The 15,601-nt window shown below is 34.8% G+C and overlaps 1 protein-coding gene across 1 annotated transcript; it reads left to right on the plus strand.

Annotated features, from left to right (window-relative positions):
• Nucleotides 1-6,430: 6,430 nt before the first annotated feature.
• LOC106766260 (aquaporin SIP1-1) lies at nt 6,431-11,046 on the plus strand. Its single transcript, XM_014651005.2, has 3 exons — nt 6,431-6,975; nt 8,049-8,321; nt 10,675-11,046. The coding sequence occupies exons 1-3, from the start codon at nt 6,661-6,663 to the stop codon at nt 10,828-10,830; spliced, it is 744 nt and encodes a 247-aa protein (XP_014506491.1). The 5' UTR covers nt 6,431-6,660; the 3' UTR covers nt 10,831-11,046.
• Nucleotides 11,047-15,601: the final 4,555 nt, after the last annotated feature.

A 15,601-nucleotide genomic window follows, 5' to 3' on the forward strand; every position in this document is an offset into this window, starting at 1 on the left:
CGCTGAGCGGTGGCCTCTTTAGTGAATTCACTGCCAAACACGTGGGCGTCAACATTGAGCGTCCTTCTAGATTGTCGCACTTACCGTTGAGCGGTACCCCAGCGCTGAGCGCCATTCTTTTGGGCCTAGGCCAGTTTTTGCTGATTTTAATAAATTTTAAATAGATTTGCACAACCTAGAGAGATGATCTTTTCGCAGAAGGAGACGTAGAAACACCCTCTTCACCCCTTGGAGGCGGATTTTGGATGTGAAAGCTCCAATCTACAAGTTCTAAGGTTTATCTTTTCATTCTTTTCATTTTTTTCATCTAGTTTTACCATGACTATTGTGAACTAAACCTCCATTGTTGTTGGGGAAACGATGTAATCTTTTGATACTCTCATAGATTGAATTGATGCTTTATTCATATGTTTTATTTCATTAATTGTTAGAGTTTTTCCTCTATTCTCTATGCATGCTTTGCTTAACTCATTCAATAGCATGATCTTTGATTCTATCTTTATGAACACATATGGGTAAATCTAGACATGGGGGAATTCTCTTGGGAGCAATATTACCTAGACATAGGGATAGGAGGACCGATTGCCTTTAAGCTTCTGTGCGAATGTAATGCATGAACAATTGCTAGGGAGACAAAACATTGTAAACTAGTAATTAAGAGTAGGCTCTCTTCATCAATACATTGGGATTAGGGCAAATTAGAAAGTGACATTGACATTAATGAAAAAGTAGAATTCGTAAATATATGAGAGTGGATTAGGATAAGTCGGAAACCCCAACAACACAATTCATCCATATTATTCAACTGTAATTAATCAACCTTTGCATGCATGTTTGATTTTCATTTTTGCCTTATAAACCCTAATTTTTGTTATTTAAGTCTTAGTTAATCAAGAAATCATATGAAAGTGTAGGCCTATGAGTCTCTAGGAAAACGATACTTGGTCTTACCACTTATTATTACTTGATACGATTCGGTACACTTGTCGAAGTTTTAACAATGCTCTACTGAGACCATCCACTGAATATTAACATTAGATGAACTAACACTAATCATAGGATCTGGAGACCTTTAATTGACCCATTCTTCGTAATTTCAACACTCATATTGATTATACACACAAACACACACCAAAAGTGTGGAAAATCAATTAGTATCTTTTGAAAATCAGTTCTACATTTGAGAGAGATATGATGAGTAAATAAAATTATCTTTGAGCTTTCTTTAAAAAAAAATTGTGATAAAAATGTTGCTTGAAGAAGAAAACATGATTTCGCACTTGGCATATCTTACTACTATCTTTGTTTAAGTTATATTGTTCTTGATTTTTGTGTTTGTACAGTGGCTTGAATAAGGTTTTTAGGTTTTATCTTGTGATGCTATGTTAGAACGCGTGGAATTAAAACTTGTAAGATTCAAAACTTAGATTCTTGTATGGTTTTCCTTCATTGTTTTATTGAGTAAGTTTACAACTTGAGAATCCATCATATGATGCTTGACTGGTGTTGCTGAATAATTAATGAAGTTCTTGTGAAATAGTGATCTGATATAAATATAATATATCTTTTTCCCTTTGTATCTCTTTCTCTCCCTTTATCCTTGCACATTATACTTTAAGTGATTTATTACATTCTTACCAATCAATATAATAATCATTTAGCATCTTATTTAAAAAATTAGTAATAGTTTAACTCATCTACTCTTCTTGAACTCAATCATTAAAAATTGACAACTAGAATGACACTTGGGTATAAATTTTCACATGACTTGGTTATAAATAGCCACTTTTACCTATTATATATCAGTTTGGAATTTATGAGAAATTGAGTTATGGAAACACTTATATGAGTAATTACTTATTTTAGATATTATATTGAACTCTTTGAAAGCAAGTGACAATTTTATTTTTTATGAACATGAATACTTTTCTTTTTTATCTTTAAATGAAACTCTTCTATTTTTGTATAAGTCTCTGTTACCTTTTCTAGTTTTTTCTTTTCTTAGGTAAAATAATTCTTATTTTTTTTCTCTGTAATTAATAAATTCTAAATCCTTTTTATTCTTGTAGACTTGCTTTATTTAATTCTTAATTTTCTCTTGAAAGCAAATTTTTGTGTTGAATTATATTGTATTTAGGTATAATATTTATTAAGTTTCTATTCATATTTTTTTTTACATAAGAACCACTGACATAAAAAAGAATTTTTATATCTTTTTGTAGGTAAAGTTGTTAACTTGATTCATGATCCATGAACTCTCACTAGTCCATCTTTGAAAAAGTCTTTTTTTAGGAGGTTTCCTCAAGTGGGGTCAAAACAAAAACTCCAGCCCCCACTCAAAGCCTTATCTTGAGTGGGTTAGACTCAGGATTAAAATGAGTTTGATCCTCTTACAGATTTTGATTAACTCTTAGAAATAATATCATTTATGCATGCATATAAAATTATATATTTTATTAGACAATCTAATATGTTTGTAACTATTATATTTAAATCAATAGTTTTATATTATATTATTATTATGTTATTAAATAAAATATATAATATATAGTTTAATATAGTTATTGATGATAACTTATTTATTAATTTTATCAATTTTTTAGAGAAGAAAATTTATAACATTTAATAAAATAGTATGTAGTACATCGTGATAACATTTTAAACACATCACACATAGGCCATATAAATCATAGAGTTACAACTCAGCGGGAAAAAAGAAAGCTTAAGAGAGAAGGAAAATCTTTTCATTGAATGATTGATTGATTGAAAAAACAAGCATGGGAAGATATTTAAAAAGGAAAAGACAGTACAGCTAAAAAGTAAATTAAAGCCTAGCGGTCCATTAAAAATGGAACCGAACGATGAACAATGCTACAAAGAAAATAAACCGAACGGGACCAAAAAATAATGATGCCAATCTGTGACCAAATATATGTTATCAGCCCCCCTCAAGCTGGGCGTAAATATTTTGAAGACCAAGCTTAGAACGAAGCAGTTGAAAGGTAGGAGGAGGTAACGGTTTAGTTAAAATGTCAGCTATTTGCATTGTGGTGGAGATGGGAAGAAGTTTAATTAGACCAGCAACAACCTTTTCATGAACAATGTGGCATTCAATGTCAATGTGCTTTGTACGTTCATGGAAAAATTGATTAGAGGCAATTTGTATGGCAGATTGGTTGTCACAGTATATGAGAGCGGGAGACGTGTAGGTAACGTGGAGATCATGAAGCAGATATGTGAGCCATTGTAGTTCACACACTGTGCTGGCTTGCGAACGATATTCAGCCTCAGAAGAACTACGGGAGACAATCGGTTGTTTCTTGGAGCGCCATGAGATGAGAGCGTTGCCGAGGTAGACGGTGAACCCAATTATCGAACGGCGAGTATCAGGGCATGTAGCCCAATCGGAGTCACAAAAGGCCTTGAGTTGAATAGTAGAGTTGCTTGGAAGATGGATACCAACACCAGGAGTACCTTTGAGGTATCGTAGGATTCGATGAGTAGCTTGTTGATGAGCAGTCGTCGGTGCAAACATGAACTGATTGAGGTAGTTGACAACAAACATAATGTCTGGACGAGAAGTGGTCAAGTATATGAGTTTTCCAATGAGACGCCGATAGGAAGCAGTATCACCATCATCTAGAGATCGAGCGGTATTTATAGAAGATTGTTTTGGAACCATGGGAGTAGGAACAGGCGAGCTATCGAGCAGTCCGGTTTCAGCAAAGAGATCCAAGACATACTTTCGTTGGCTAAGATGTATGCCTTTAGAGTTGCGGGTGACCTCCAGACCAAGGAAATAAGTCAGATCACAAAGGTTTTTGATGCGGAAAGTAGAATGAAGGAGGTTAGTGATGTGTTGAATTTCTCCATTATCATTACCAGTTATGAGGATATCGTCAACATAGATAAGTAACACCGTAGTGTGGTTGCCATCATGTTTCAGAAAAAAAGAGTTGTCAGATATAGAACAATTATAATTATTGAAGAGTAAAAAATGATGTAATTTAGCATACCATTGACGGCCAGCCTGTTTGAGACCATATAACGAAAGTTGGAGTTTACAAACCTGATTTTTGTTGGCTGTGGTAAGACCAGGAGGAATTTTCATATAAACATCTTCTTTTTAATTGAGTATCAGTATCAGTTGACGAAATGATATTGTGAACTTGACCAGGTTTGTTGGAAAACTTGTGGCCTGGTGGATAACCATGTTTCTTGAAACAAACATCTATGGTATGACCGTTTTTGTGGCAATAAGTGCAAATCTTGCGAGAACTGGTAGTAGTGGTTTTGGCAGTCTTATTTTCTTGGTTAGGGAAACCATGTTTTTTGAAACAAGTATTTTCTTGGTGGCCAACTCTATTGCAATAAGTGCAGACAACAGAGGTGGTAGCAGTTGTGGGAGAAGTATTAGAAACAGAGTAGAAGTAACAGAAGCAGTGATATGGCCAGTCATTAGTTGACGTTCTTGTTGAATAACAAGGGAAAAAATTTTGGAAATGGGAGGAATAGGATCAAGAAGAAGAATATGAGATTGAATATTGGTATAATGATCATTCAAACCCCGTAGAAGTTGCATGGCACGATCTTCATGTTTACGTTTGGAAAGAATAGTTGAGACGGTACAGGAGCATTTTGGCTTGCATGTACAAACAGGGTCTGGACTGAAACAGTCAAGCTCATCCCAAATAACCCGGAGCTTTGTGCAAAATTCAGTGACAGAGAGCTCACCTTGGGATAGAGTGGTGGCTTCCATCTATAGGGTGGAAATTCTTGCAAGATCACCTTGGGCAAAGCGGTTTTTCAGATCATTCCAAATATCGATAGCAAGATCCATCCATATAATGCTCTCTCGAATTGATGGAGAGACCGAGTGAAGAAGCCATGAAACAACCATACTATTGCAACAAAACCAAGCAGGAAAGGAAGCATCAGTCTTGGAGGGTTGAATAGCTGATCCAAGGACGAACTCTACCTTGTCTTTTGCAGAAAGAGTCGTGATGAAGGATATACTCCATGAGTGATAATTTGTGGCATTGAGAACGGGTGAGACAAGGAATAGGGCAGGGTTCTCATTTGGGTGAAGGTAAAGATACGAAGGTGTATTATCTTGAGTGAAGGAAGAAGTATTAGTTGCAGCCATTAGGGAAGAAGAAGGTAGGAAGAACAAGAACAAGAAAACAGTAATTAGAGCGTAGCGGAAAAAACTTCTGATACCATCATAGAATTACAACTCAGCGGGAAAAAAGAAAGCTTAAGAGAGTAGGAAAATCTTTTCATTGAATGATTGATTGATTGAAAAAACAAGCAAGAGAAGATATTTAAAAAGGAAAAGACACTACAGCTAAAAAGTAAATCAAAGCCTAGCGGTCCATTAAAAATGGAACCGAACGATGAACAGTGCTACAAAGAAAATAAACCAAACGGGACCAAAAAATAATGATGCCAATCGGTGACCAAATATATGTTATCAATAAATAGAGAAGGTTGATAAAACAATCTTTAATGTCGAAAATTAAATGGGAAAGGAGTTTTCTCAGTGCACCACGCACCAAAGAGGACGAAGATGCAAGCTTCAAACAACTAATGAAAGCTTTATAATGATCAAAAATCATGTTGTCGTCGAAAGCATTGTTTTCGTTTTTATTTTCACACTATGAATGAGAAAGGAAAAATGAAAGAGACGCTAGTGTTTTTTGAAACCATTTGCTGACCCTTCCCATTAGAGGTAAATTTAGAAAAATTATTTACAAGAATGTCACATATTTTTCATATCTAATATCTATTGATCTGATGTAAATTAGTTAAGTGAACACTAAATAAAATTTTATAAACAATGTAAAATATGTTGGAGTGCAAACAAAGTCCCACATTGAGTGAAAGAAGGACTCGTTAAGGGTTTATATACACATAGATATCTCCAATGGTAAGAGGCCTTTTGGAGTGGTACCAAAAGCAAACCCGTGAGGGCTTGGCCCAAAGCGGAGAATGTCTTACCATGTGTGGAGTTCTATGTGTGTGTTGTACCTCCCCCAACAAAATACAACTTTATCTTATCTATAACAATGTTATAACAATAGTTATAACTTTGTCCAATAAAAACAAATATCTTTATGTTGAATTTTTATTTAATAATTTTGTAAAAAAAGTAAATTTATTAATTATAACGTTAAATTATAATTTATCACTGTAATTATTCATCTTACGTTTTATTAAAATTGAATAATAGTAATAAAATGATCAAATAGTTTATATTGTAATATATTTCAAAGTATATATATTATATTGATTATAGTTTATATCAGAGATATATAAAATAATTTCACATTATTATAATTATGAGATAAGAGAATAATACGGATATATTACATTTTGTAATATTCTCAATCATTGACAACTCGAGATGAATTACAACGGCTCTTGTTTTCTGTTTTATATTTTGTTGTTGTTGTTTTTCAGTTTATGGGGCTGATAAACATAATATTTGAGCGTATCGAGACATTTTTATCGCTCACATTATCTAGATCCGCAACACAATCATAGCTTTCGTTTTGTCAAAAGGGAAGAGCCCAAAACAGTGAAGAAAAGAAACTTTGTTGCAACACTGTTGTGCGATCCAAAAGGTGAAAAGATCAGGGATCCAGAAGGGAAGAAAAGATGGTTAGTGCAATAAAAGCAGCCACTGGAGATTTGGTGTTGACTTTCTTGTGGGTCTTCTTTTCCTCCATGTTGGGGTTGGCCACCGATGTCATAACAAAAGCGCTTGAAATTCATCATGTGTCCTACAATGGTTTTCATTACGCTGACGCTGTTGTCATCACTTCGCTCATCTTTATCCTCGTTACCATCTTCACCTTCATTGCCGATGCCTTGGGCGGTGCCAGCTTCAACCCCACCGGTAATGCTTCACTCTACGCCGCTGGTGTTGGTGATGACACCCTTTTCTCAATGGCTCTCCGGTTCCCTGCTCAGGTTCGTTAGTCACGTTCAAGATTTTAAATTAGAGTAAATCACGATACGCATTGTCTGAAATTTTCTTAAATTATACTCTTTTTGTAACGGGTGTTTAAAACTTAAAATGGTGCTGCGTACTGTAAAAATGCTGACAATATAATAGTGTTTTTAAAGCAAAGAAATTGTTTATATTAGGTTTTTAAAAAGCTGGAGTGCAAGTGTAATTGGAGAAAAATATGTCAATGTAATTTGCTTTTTAAATTATGGTCATTTTTGTCTGCTTTTATCCTTGGAGGTTCTATGAAGGAGCAAAACTTATATACACTACACATAGGTACTAGTTTTAATTTGGCAAAACTTAAAATGGTGCTGTGTACTGTAAAAATGCTGACAATATAATAGTTTTTTTAAAGGAAAGGAATTGTTTATATTAGGTTTTGAAAAAGCTAGAGTGCAAGTGTAATTGGAGAAAAAAATGTCAATGTAATTTGCTTTTTAAATTATGGTCATTTTTGTCTGCTTTTATCCTCGGAGGTTCTAAGAAGGAACAAAACTTATATACAGTACACAGGTACTAGTTTTAATTTGGCAAATGTTGCCATAATGGTTCATGTGTTGTGGTTTTGGAGAGCTGCAACGTCAAGGTTTGCTAGTTATGTTGAAGGTTTGAAATTGTAGTAGTTGTCACATTTCTGGAGTTAATGTGGCGTTTGTAATCAATATAAAATATTGGTGAGATACTGCAGATCAGACCGGGTTTTAAATTGCAGTTACAGTCCATACTGAGGTTCTATTATTGTCATGTTCCTTAGTATTGTAGGAAATTATGGACAAATCTGGTGGATGAAGTTACAATAGGGACTGGCCTCAAAAACTTTAATGGCCCTGTTGCAGACTTTTCTTAAAAACTTGTTGCTAACAAGTATGACTGATGCGATCATAATTGCGGCTACAAGGTCACAATTGTGGTTGTAGACCCAAATCTTAAAACCTGTGTTATGATATGCTTCTTGTTGTGCCAAAATAAATTTATGAGAGCATTTTTAAATTTAGGTAATTTAGTAAGTGTTTGTGGTGGTGGTGTTACACAGGTACTGGGTTCAGTGGGTGGTGTTCTGGCTGTTATGGAGTATATGCCAGAGAAATATAGGCACTTCATTGCTGGGCCTTCTTTGAAGGTTAGCTTGCATACTGGAGCTCTAGCAGAAGGGGTGCTGACATTTGTGATCACATTTCTTGTTCTCCTCATCATGATCAGGGGTCCTCACAGTGGCACCGCAAAGACTTTGTTGCTGGCAATCTCGACTGTGGTTTTGATCACTGTTGGTGCTAGTTACACTGGACCAGCTATGAACCCTGCCTTTGTAAGTGATTACTACTACGTACCTCAATGGATTACAAATTTGTTTTTAATTATTCTTCATCTCTTTGTTTTCCTTATACCTAAACTGAACATGGTAATATGCTATTATTGAAGTGATACATGTAAATCCTCTCTGACCTATCCTGATACTATTCCATGGCCAAACTCCCTTAAACTCAGAGTTATACTTTAATTGTTTGTTTTTCCCCTCAAATTAATTGTCTTGCTTTCTTTCAACCTTATTACATCTTCTGGTGCTTTTAGCTCCCTTCCATTGTATAATACCTTCATGTGAGTTTGCCTTCTTTCTGCCTTTTTCTTCATTTTGATCATCTCTTTCTCTATCTTGCTACCAATCATCATGTTTCAGACAATTTCTCAGCTACTGTTTTCCAGTCCTCCTTTCATTAATCTTTAGTTGTGTTACTTTGTTTGTAACAAGCCTATAATTTAGTAAGTTTTATCACTACTCCAGATTTTATGAACAAGTCAACACATGTAGTATATCTCAATTAATATCTATGAGTTTTTCATGGTCTCTCTCTTCCTACCTACACCTAAAATCATATAATTTCAACGATTACTTTATTGCCTCCGCCATTTATTATCACTGATTTTCTTGTCTTAATTATAAGTATGGTGTGCACAAGTTTTAGTATACTCTCTCATCTAAGCCTTGAAGGATGCCAGATTTCTCTTATTTCTTTAATACCCTTTTCAGTACTTTCTGATTGCACCTCAAGTTTGAATGTTGCGTAGTTATATTTTTCAGAAAAATTGGGAATTGTAGAACTTAAATCTTACCTTATGTTATGGTATACTGCTAGTATGTAGTATGGTGTGTGCACTCATGCTGGAAGATTGTATGCATAGTTTATAGTTCCTTTTCTTTTTGTTCCTTTACTTAAATATTAATAGCATCTGATAGGGATTTTTCCACTGATATTTTTATACCCATCAGATTTTCATATCTTTGTACTGCATTTTTCATGTTAACTGTTGTTGGACATCTTAGCAATTATCATTTTTTACTGAAGTTGGCTTTGATTCTTGAACGATGGGTGATAACTTATATAAAATGTTCCTGTGTGTTTTCAAGTAGAGATCTAGATCTTAAATAAAAGGTCGAGAGTGAAACTCTTGAAAATAAAAAACAGAATTTAATATCAACTCTACCATCCGATTAGTAGCCCTTTTGTATGATAAATAAAGTGATTTGTGTTAGCTATTATGTTATCCATTGACATTGATATAAGTTATTTGTTTAGATGAGATGCAGTAGTCAAGTTATTAAAACATACTTCACTTTACACCCTTAATTTTCCACTTATTACACGCTATAATGCAAGGTGGAGTTAAATAATTCCCTGCAGTGAAAACACGAGATGGTTTCTTGAGATTTGAACTTATTTGGAGTTACTGTGTAATGATTAGTTCATAGTTTAGTGACTTTAGTTCCATTTTTTCATTTTGTCTGACCTTAGTACACCAGTTCTTTTGTCTCTAAGGGAACTCCTCCGTTCAAGTTTGCCTATGATGTACTTTTTCAGTCATTGGAGTTTGGTACCTATGACAATTTCTCATTCACTTTGTCCTCTTTCATTGACAAAGATGGATATGGTACTCTGGGTTTGTAATATATGAGCCATTCCGGCACCTAAATAATCATAAATTGATCTACTGTCAATGCTACCATATTGAGTATAAAGTGTCAACCTTTTCTTTTTTTTTCCTTCCTGGGACACTTGGAAATCAGCATTCTTAATCCCCTTCATTTTCATTTGGTTGTGATTAGTTGCTCAGTAAGCATCTAATTGCTTGCAACTCCAAAACTTCCAATCATTTGACTCACTGTAATCGATATGGTCACTGTCGAAAATGTAGCTGGAATAGTTAAGCTGCCAAAGTTTGCTTAGATTTCTTTTTGACCTTTCTGTAATAGAAGTGATCAATCCCCTATCGATGTTCAGAGACCAAGTTTCATGGTAGGCTGCTTTTTTAAGTGAATGCTTTGTTCAAACAAACATCAGTATTGTTTCACTCTCTTGGATAAGGTGGTGTTTGTCGGTATCTTTATTAAATAAAACACTAGTAACTAAACACACACACACACGCATATATATGAAACATTGAGATGAATGATTCAGTTGTGTTTACCGTTAACAATTTTGAAACAAAAGAAAGCAGCTAATTTTAGTAGCATGTTTTTGCTTTTGCATCCTTTAAAGTTGATTTTGTAAAACCCCGAAGTTTTGTAACCATTTTTTCTTTAGTAACAAATGATGTTAATGCCAGATCCTTCGTGTTCCGATTCATAGAATATGCATAAGAACTCTGATTGGTGTTATTTTCAGGCATTTGGTTGGGCATACTTTGAGAAATGGCACGACAAATGGGACCACTTCTATGTATACTGGATCTGCCCATTCGTTGGATCAATACTAGCCGCATGGCTGTTCCGTATTGTCTTTCCCCCACCACCACCAGTAGAAAAACAGAAGAAAGCCTGAAGAGCTGTACATTAAGCTCCATTTCTTGCATTGAAAACTCCCTTTCTGTTTTTTTATCTTTATTTACTTTTTGGCATAGGCCCTTTTATATTCATCTTGTTTTGTAATTTCTTATTCATTCTCGTTTGTTTTGAAGATGTTTGGGACTCTAGCTTTCAGCCGTTAGTATAACATTTGTATCATGAATAATATGAATTGTAAACATGTTTCGCATTATAATTTGTAAAAATAATCTGTCCAGCTAAAGTATGTGGTAAATAAAACTATTCATCATTGAAGTAATTGACATTGTGTTTTTTATTACTTACTATTTATTGGGTTATACAAAACTAAAGGGTGTCTAAAATTTGGAGGTAATGGATAAAGCTTACTTAAAGTCTCTCAAGTTTATCTCATGTGAACTTAAATAAAAACAGAGATATCCATATGTGAAGAGAAAAACAATGTACCGTCAAAGTTTCAAATTATGGGTTAAATATGTTTTTAGTCCCTATACTTTGGAGCGATTTTGGTTTTAGTCCATTTTTAAACTAAGGTACAATTTAGTCCTTCAATTTTAGAAATTTCTGGTTTTAGTCCTTTTTATCAAATTTTTTTTAATTTTATTTGTTGTTTCAAACACGTTTCATTATAGCATTTGGATTGTTTAGACTGTTTGACACATTTTTGCTTCAATGTTAACNNNGAAACGCGTTTGAAACAACAAATAAAGTTAAAAAAATTTGATAAAAAAGACTAAAACCAGAGTTTTCTAAAATTGAAGGACTAAATTGTACCTTAGTTTGAAAATAGACTAAAACCAAAATCACCCTAAAGTATAGGGACTAAAAACATATTTAACCCTCAAATTATTGTTAGATCTAACATCATCCAATCATGAGTATAAATATCTGTTTTTACTGGTATTTTGTTAAAAAAAGTAACCCACACAAATAATTTGACTCTTCAATTTATTGGGATTGCATTTCGTTAAACTTTGACAACCTTTAAATAGGTTAAAATAGGGCCTTAGACCAAATACAAATAATAAAAATTGACAATAAAATAACTTAAAATATCTATCCCTATTTTTTTTTATCAAAAATCAAACTAAATATTACTAAACCCAAAACTAATAAAATATAATTTTAATGAATCCCTAAAATTTAAGTTTATTTTAATAAAACTTCCGCATAAACTTACATTTTTCATCTTTTATTTTGGCTTTCCATCTGCAGCATCCCACACTGGGCTTGCTTCTTTCAATCAGATTTAACTTCTTCTTTTTCCTCATGGCCCTCCTGTCTTTACCTTGGTTGACCTCTTTAATGCTTTGACTAACTTTGTTATGCCCGACTTCTTAATAACCTCGACCAACTCGTTTCTGATCTTAGATGATTGCTCAATAATCTTGGTTGACTTCTTCATCTTGTCCGAAATTTTACTCATCATATTTTTTGTTATCTTAGTATTCGACCTTTTCATACCCTGGTTCTTCTCAACATCTTCATCTTTTCTGTTTTCATCTGGTTCAAGAACACTAGATGCTTCCTCTTTCTTGTCAATCGTCGCCTTCTTCAGCTCCTCAAGTTCAACCCTTTTGTTTATTCATAATCTCATTAGCTTCATCAAGAAGCCTTCTTATCCGTTGAATCTCTTCATCTTTTTGTTTGAGTTCTTTCTCCAGGTTTTCCTTCTTCGCATTTGTCGCTTCATTTACCAATATCACTTCATCCATTGTTGGGACTGAACTCTCCATGTCCACTGCATCCGAGCTCTTTACCATCAATAGGATTCCACACTTTTCTTCATCTTCTTCTTCCGTAAGAAGGTTTGTCTCCCCCTTTGTTTCAACCTTGCAATACTTTGCAATGTAGCCATACTTACCATAGTTGTAGCACTTCCTCGATCTGCACACGTTTGCATAGTGGTCATACTTGGCACACTTAAAACACTTAACTCTTGCCCGATCTCCTGGGCCTTTTCCTTATCCTCGGTCACGCCAATTCTGCTGACTAGTTTGTTATTCACTATTATTCTCAAATTACCTCGGCCATGTCCACCTTGTCCTTGACTTCCTCGTCCTATTTCACCAAGACCTTCGCTCTCAGTAATCCAAGTTTTATTTGAGTCAAACTGTACCTGTAGTGCTTGATCGTTGTGTTCAACCTAATCATCCCAACTCCTTCTCCTTTGTTCGTGGGCTTCTAATGACCAACCAAGTTCATCCACAATGAGAATTGACAAGGCCTTCAATTCTTCGATGGCACACATAATACTTTCGAAATCCTTTGTAAGGGATCTCAAAATTTTTCCCACAACCCGACTATATGGCATTTGTTCTCCCTTCCTACCGAGTTGGTTGCCTACCTTCTCCACTTGAGTTATGTACTCAGTTATATGTTCTTTGGACTCCATCTTCAACTGTTCAAACTCCCCTCTAAGAGCTAGTATTTGGACCTATCTAATGCGGTTGTCACCTTTATACGCGACCTCCAATATCTCCTAGGCTTCCTTTGCTGATTTGGCAATCACTATTTTTTTGAATCCCGACTCATCTACTGCATTGTGGTTGTGGTTAACCCTTACGTTTGTGGTTGTGGTTTCCACCTACGATGATCATTTTATAAGAGAGCAAATGATCATGCAGATAATTTTGATGTTGTGTAGCGCGATGAGTTGATTGAGATTGTTGGGGGAATTTATGGTTTTTGTTTAGAATAAACTATTTTCTTTGGAAGTTCTATTTTGTAATTAATTGGGGTTATAGTTATTTCTGTTTAATTGTAAAGACTTATTGAGTTTAGATTTCCGAAATGGTATTATGATTTTAAATAATTTTTACTCATAATCGCGATATTCCAAAAATTACGGTGTCACAACCTAAGCTGACTCAACTCAACTGAGTATGTATTGACTTGATTCGACCTTCGGTCAAAGCCGAAGGCCTAGCAGACTAAGCTTGGACCATAAGTTGAAGGTTGAGTCATGTTAATCTGTGTCGATTTGGCATAAGTTGAAGCTCAAGTTAATTTAACATAAACAAGCTCAAACCGATTTGGCATAAACTGAAGGTCGAGCCAGGTCTGCTTAGACAAAGTTAAGTTGAGTTGGCCTAGGGAAAAGGCGAGTTGAGCCAACCCGAGTTGAAGGTCGAGTCGATCCGACGTCGACCAAAAGTTGACTGAGTCGGCCTTAGCCGAAGGTTGAGCAAGCGAGCCCTACTGAAAGTCAAGACGAGCCGACCTCATCATCATCAAAGGTCAAGGTGAGGTGTCCTTGTCCCATCAAAGGTAGAGCTGGAGTTGCCTAGGACGAAGGTGGAGTTAAATTGGTTAGGCCAAAGGTGGAGTCGAATCGGTCAAGTCGATGATTGAACCGAGCAGCCCTTGACTGAAGGTCGACCTAAGTTTACTCGACCAAAGGTCGAGTCCACTAGAATCTGATCGAAGGTAAAACTAAGTCCACCACAATTAAAGGTCAAACCGAATCAACTCAAACCAAATATCAAATCGATTCATATTAGAGTAAATTCAAAACAAATTATCTTAAATAGAAAATCAAACTAACTCAACTCACACTCAAAAATAGAATTGAGTTTAATTTAAACTAGAATTTAAATTATTTTATTTATTGAAACCCAATATATTGTAATTTCTTAATAAAAAACTATTTAAAAATAAAGGGAATTCAATTAGAAATAATTTTTTTCTTATAATTGTTAATCTCACCTTTAAACACAAGGTTAAGCTTTTTACATGATTCCATTGGTGAGAGTGGACTCAGATGCATTTGTATACTTCCATGGATCGCGATATTTTAACAACGGGAATTTGACAACGTCATGTGTCAAATTTTAATTGGTCCATTTTGAATGTTTTTTCAATTTAAAAATATGTTTAGATAAGGTTCAAGATTGGATTCTGAAACTGGCCCTGCTTCGTTTTCCCACTTTATCCTCCCTCCATAACATTCTCTTCTCACTCCTAGGGATTTCATTTTCAAATTTACGTTCTCTCTCCATAACACTCTCTTCTCCCTCCTCCATTTTTAGGGCTTTCATCTCTCCATAACACTCTCTTCTCACTCCTANTTCTCCCTCCTCCATTTTTAGGGCTTTCATCTCTCCATAACACTCTCTTCTCACTCCTAGGGATTTTATTTTCAAATTTACGTTCTCTCTCCATAGCACTCTCTTCTCCCTCCTCCATTTTTAGGGTTTTCATTTTCATTACAATTTGTGTGTTGGTTTTGTGCACTGCGTGCCCTGTTGGTTTTGTGGAGTTCATGATCTTCGTTCACCGATCTTTGTCGAAGGCTTGTTTAAAGTTTCTCATTCTCTCTTCGTTTTTGTGTGCAATAGATTCGACCCCTAACATTGGTTATTCGAACAAGGTATGTTCTTCCTTTGTTTGACGTGTTCGTATTTTGGGGTTGGTTATTTTGTTGGTTTGTCGTTTTGGGTTTTGATGTTTTTTAGGTACTTGATAGAAAAAATATAATATATTTTTCTGTTGTAGTTGTTTGTTCGTCATTCATTGAAAAGCAAGCTTGTTTCTGGGTTGAATGAAATGTTGGCTGAGGAGAAGAAGGCTATTATTTCCAAGACTTCATTTGAATAGTTTTTGGAACTAAAAGATAACCTTAAGATTGGTAGGAATATTCTTAGCGATTTATTAATTAGATGGGTTGATGAGAGGGGTGGTTTTTCTTTTGGTGAAAAATTTGTGGAATTCAAGGAAGTAGATGTTACCTTAAGCTTAGGGTTGGGTTTAGTTGATGCCTAGATTAA

Source organism: Vigna radiata, chromosome 1 (assembly GCF_000741045.1).
Source record: "Vigna radiata var. radiata cultivar VC1973A chromosome 1, Vradiata_ver6, whole genome shotgun sequence".
NCBI lineage: Eukaryota > Viridiplantae > Streptophyta > Magnoliopsida > Fabales > Fabaceae > Vigna > Vigna radiata.

Excerpts from the sequence above, each read along its gene's own strand:
- LOC106766260 (XM_014651005.2), top strand. The coding sequence starts at position 6,661 with ATGGTTAGTGCAATAAAAGCAGCCACTGGAGATTTGGTGTTGACTTTC. Across the intron at positions 6,976-8,048 it reads CTCTCCGGTTCCCTGCTCAG|GTACTGGGTTCAGTGGGTGG; the intron begins GTTCGTTAGTCA and ends GGTGTTACACAG. Across the intron at positions 8,322-10,674 it reads CAGCTATGAACCCTGCCTTT|GCATTTGGTTGGGCATACTT; the intron begins GTAAGTGATTAC and ends TGTTATTTTCAG.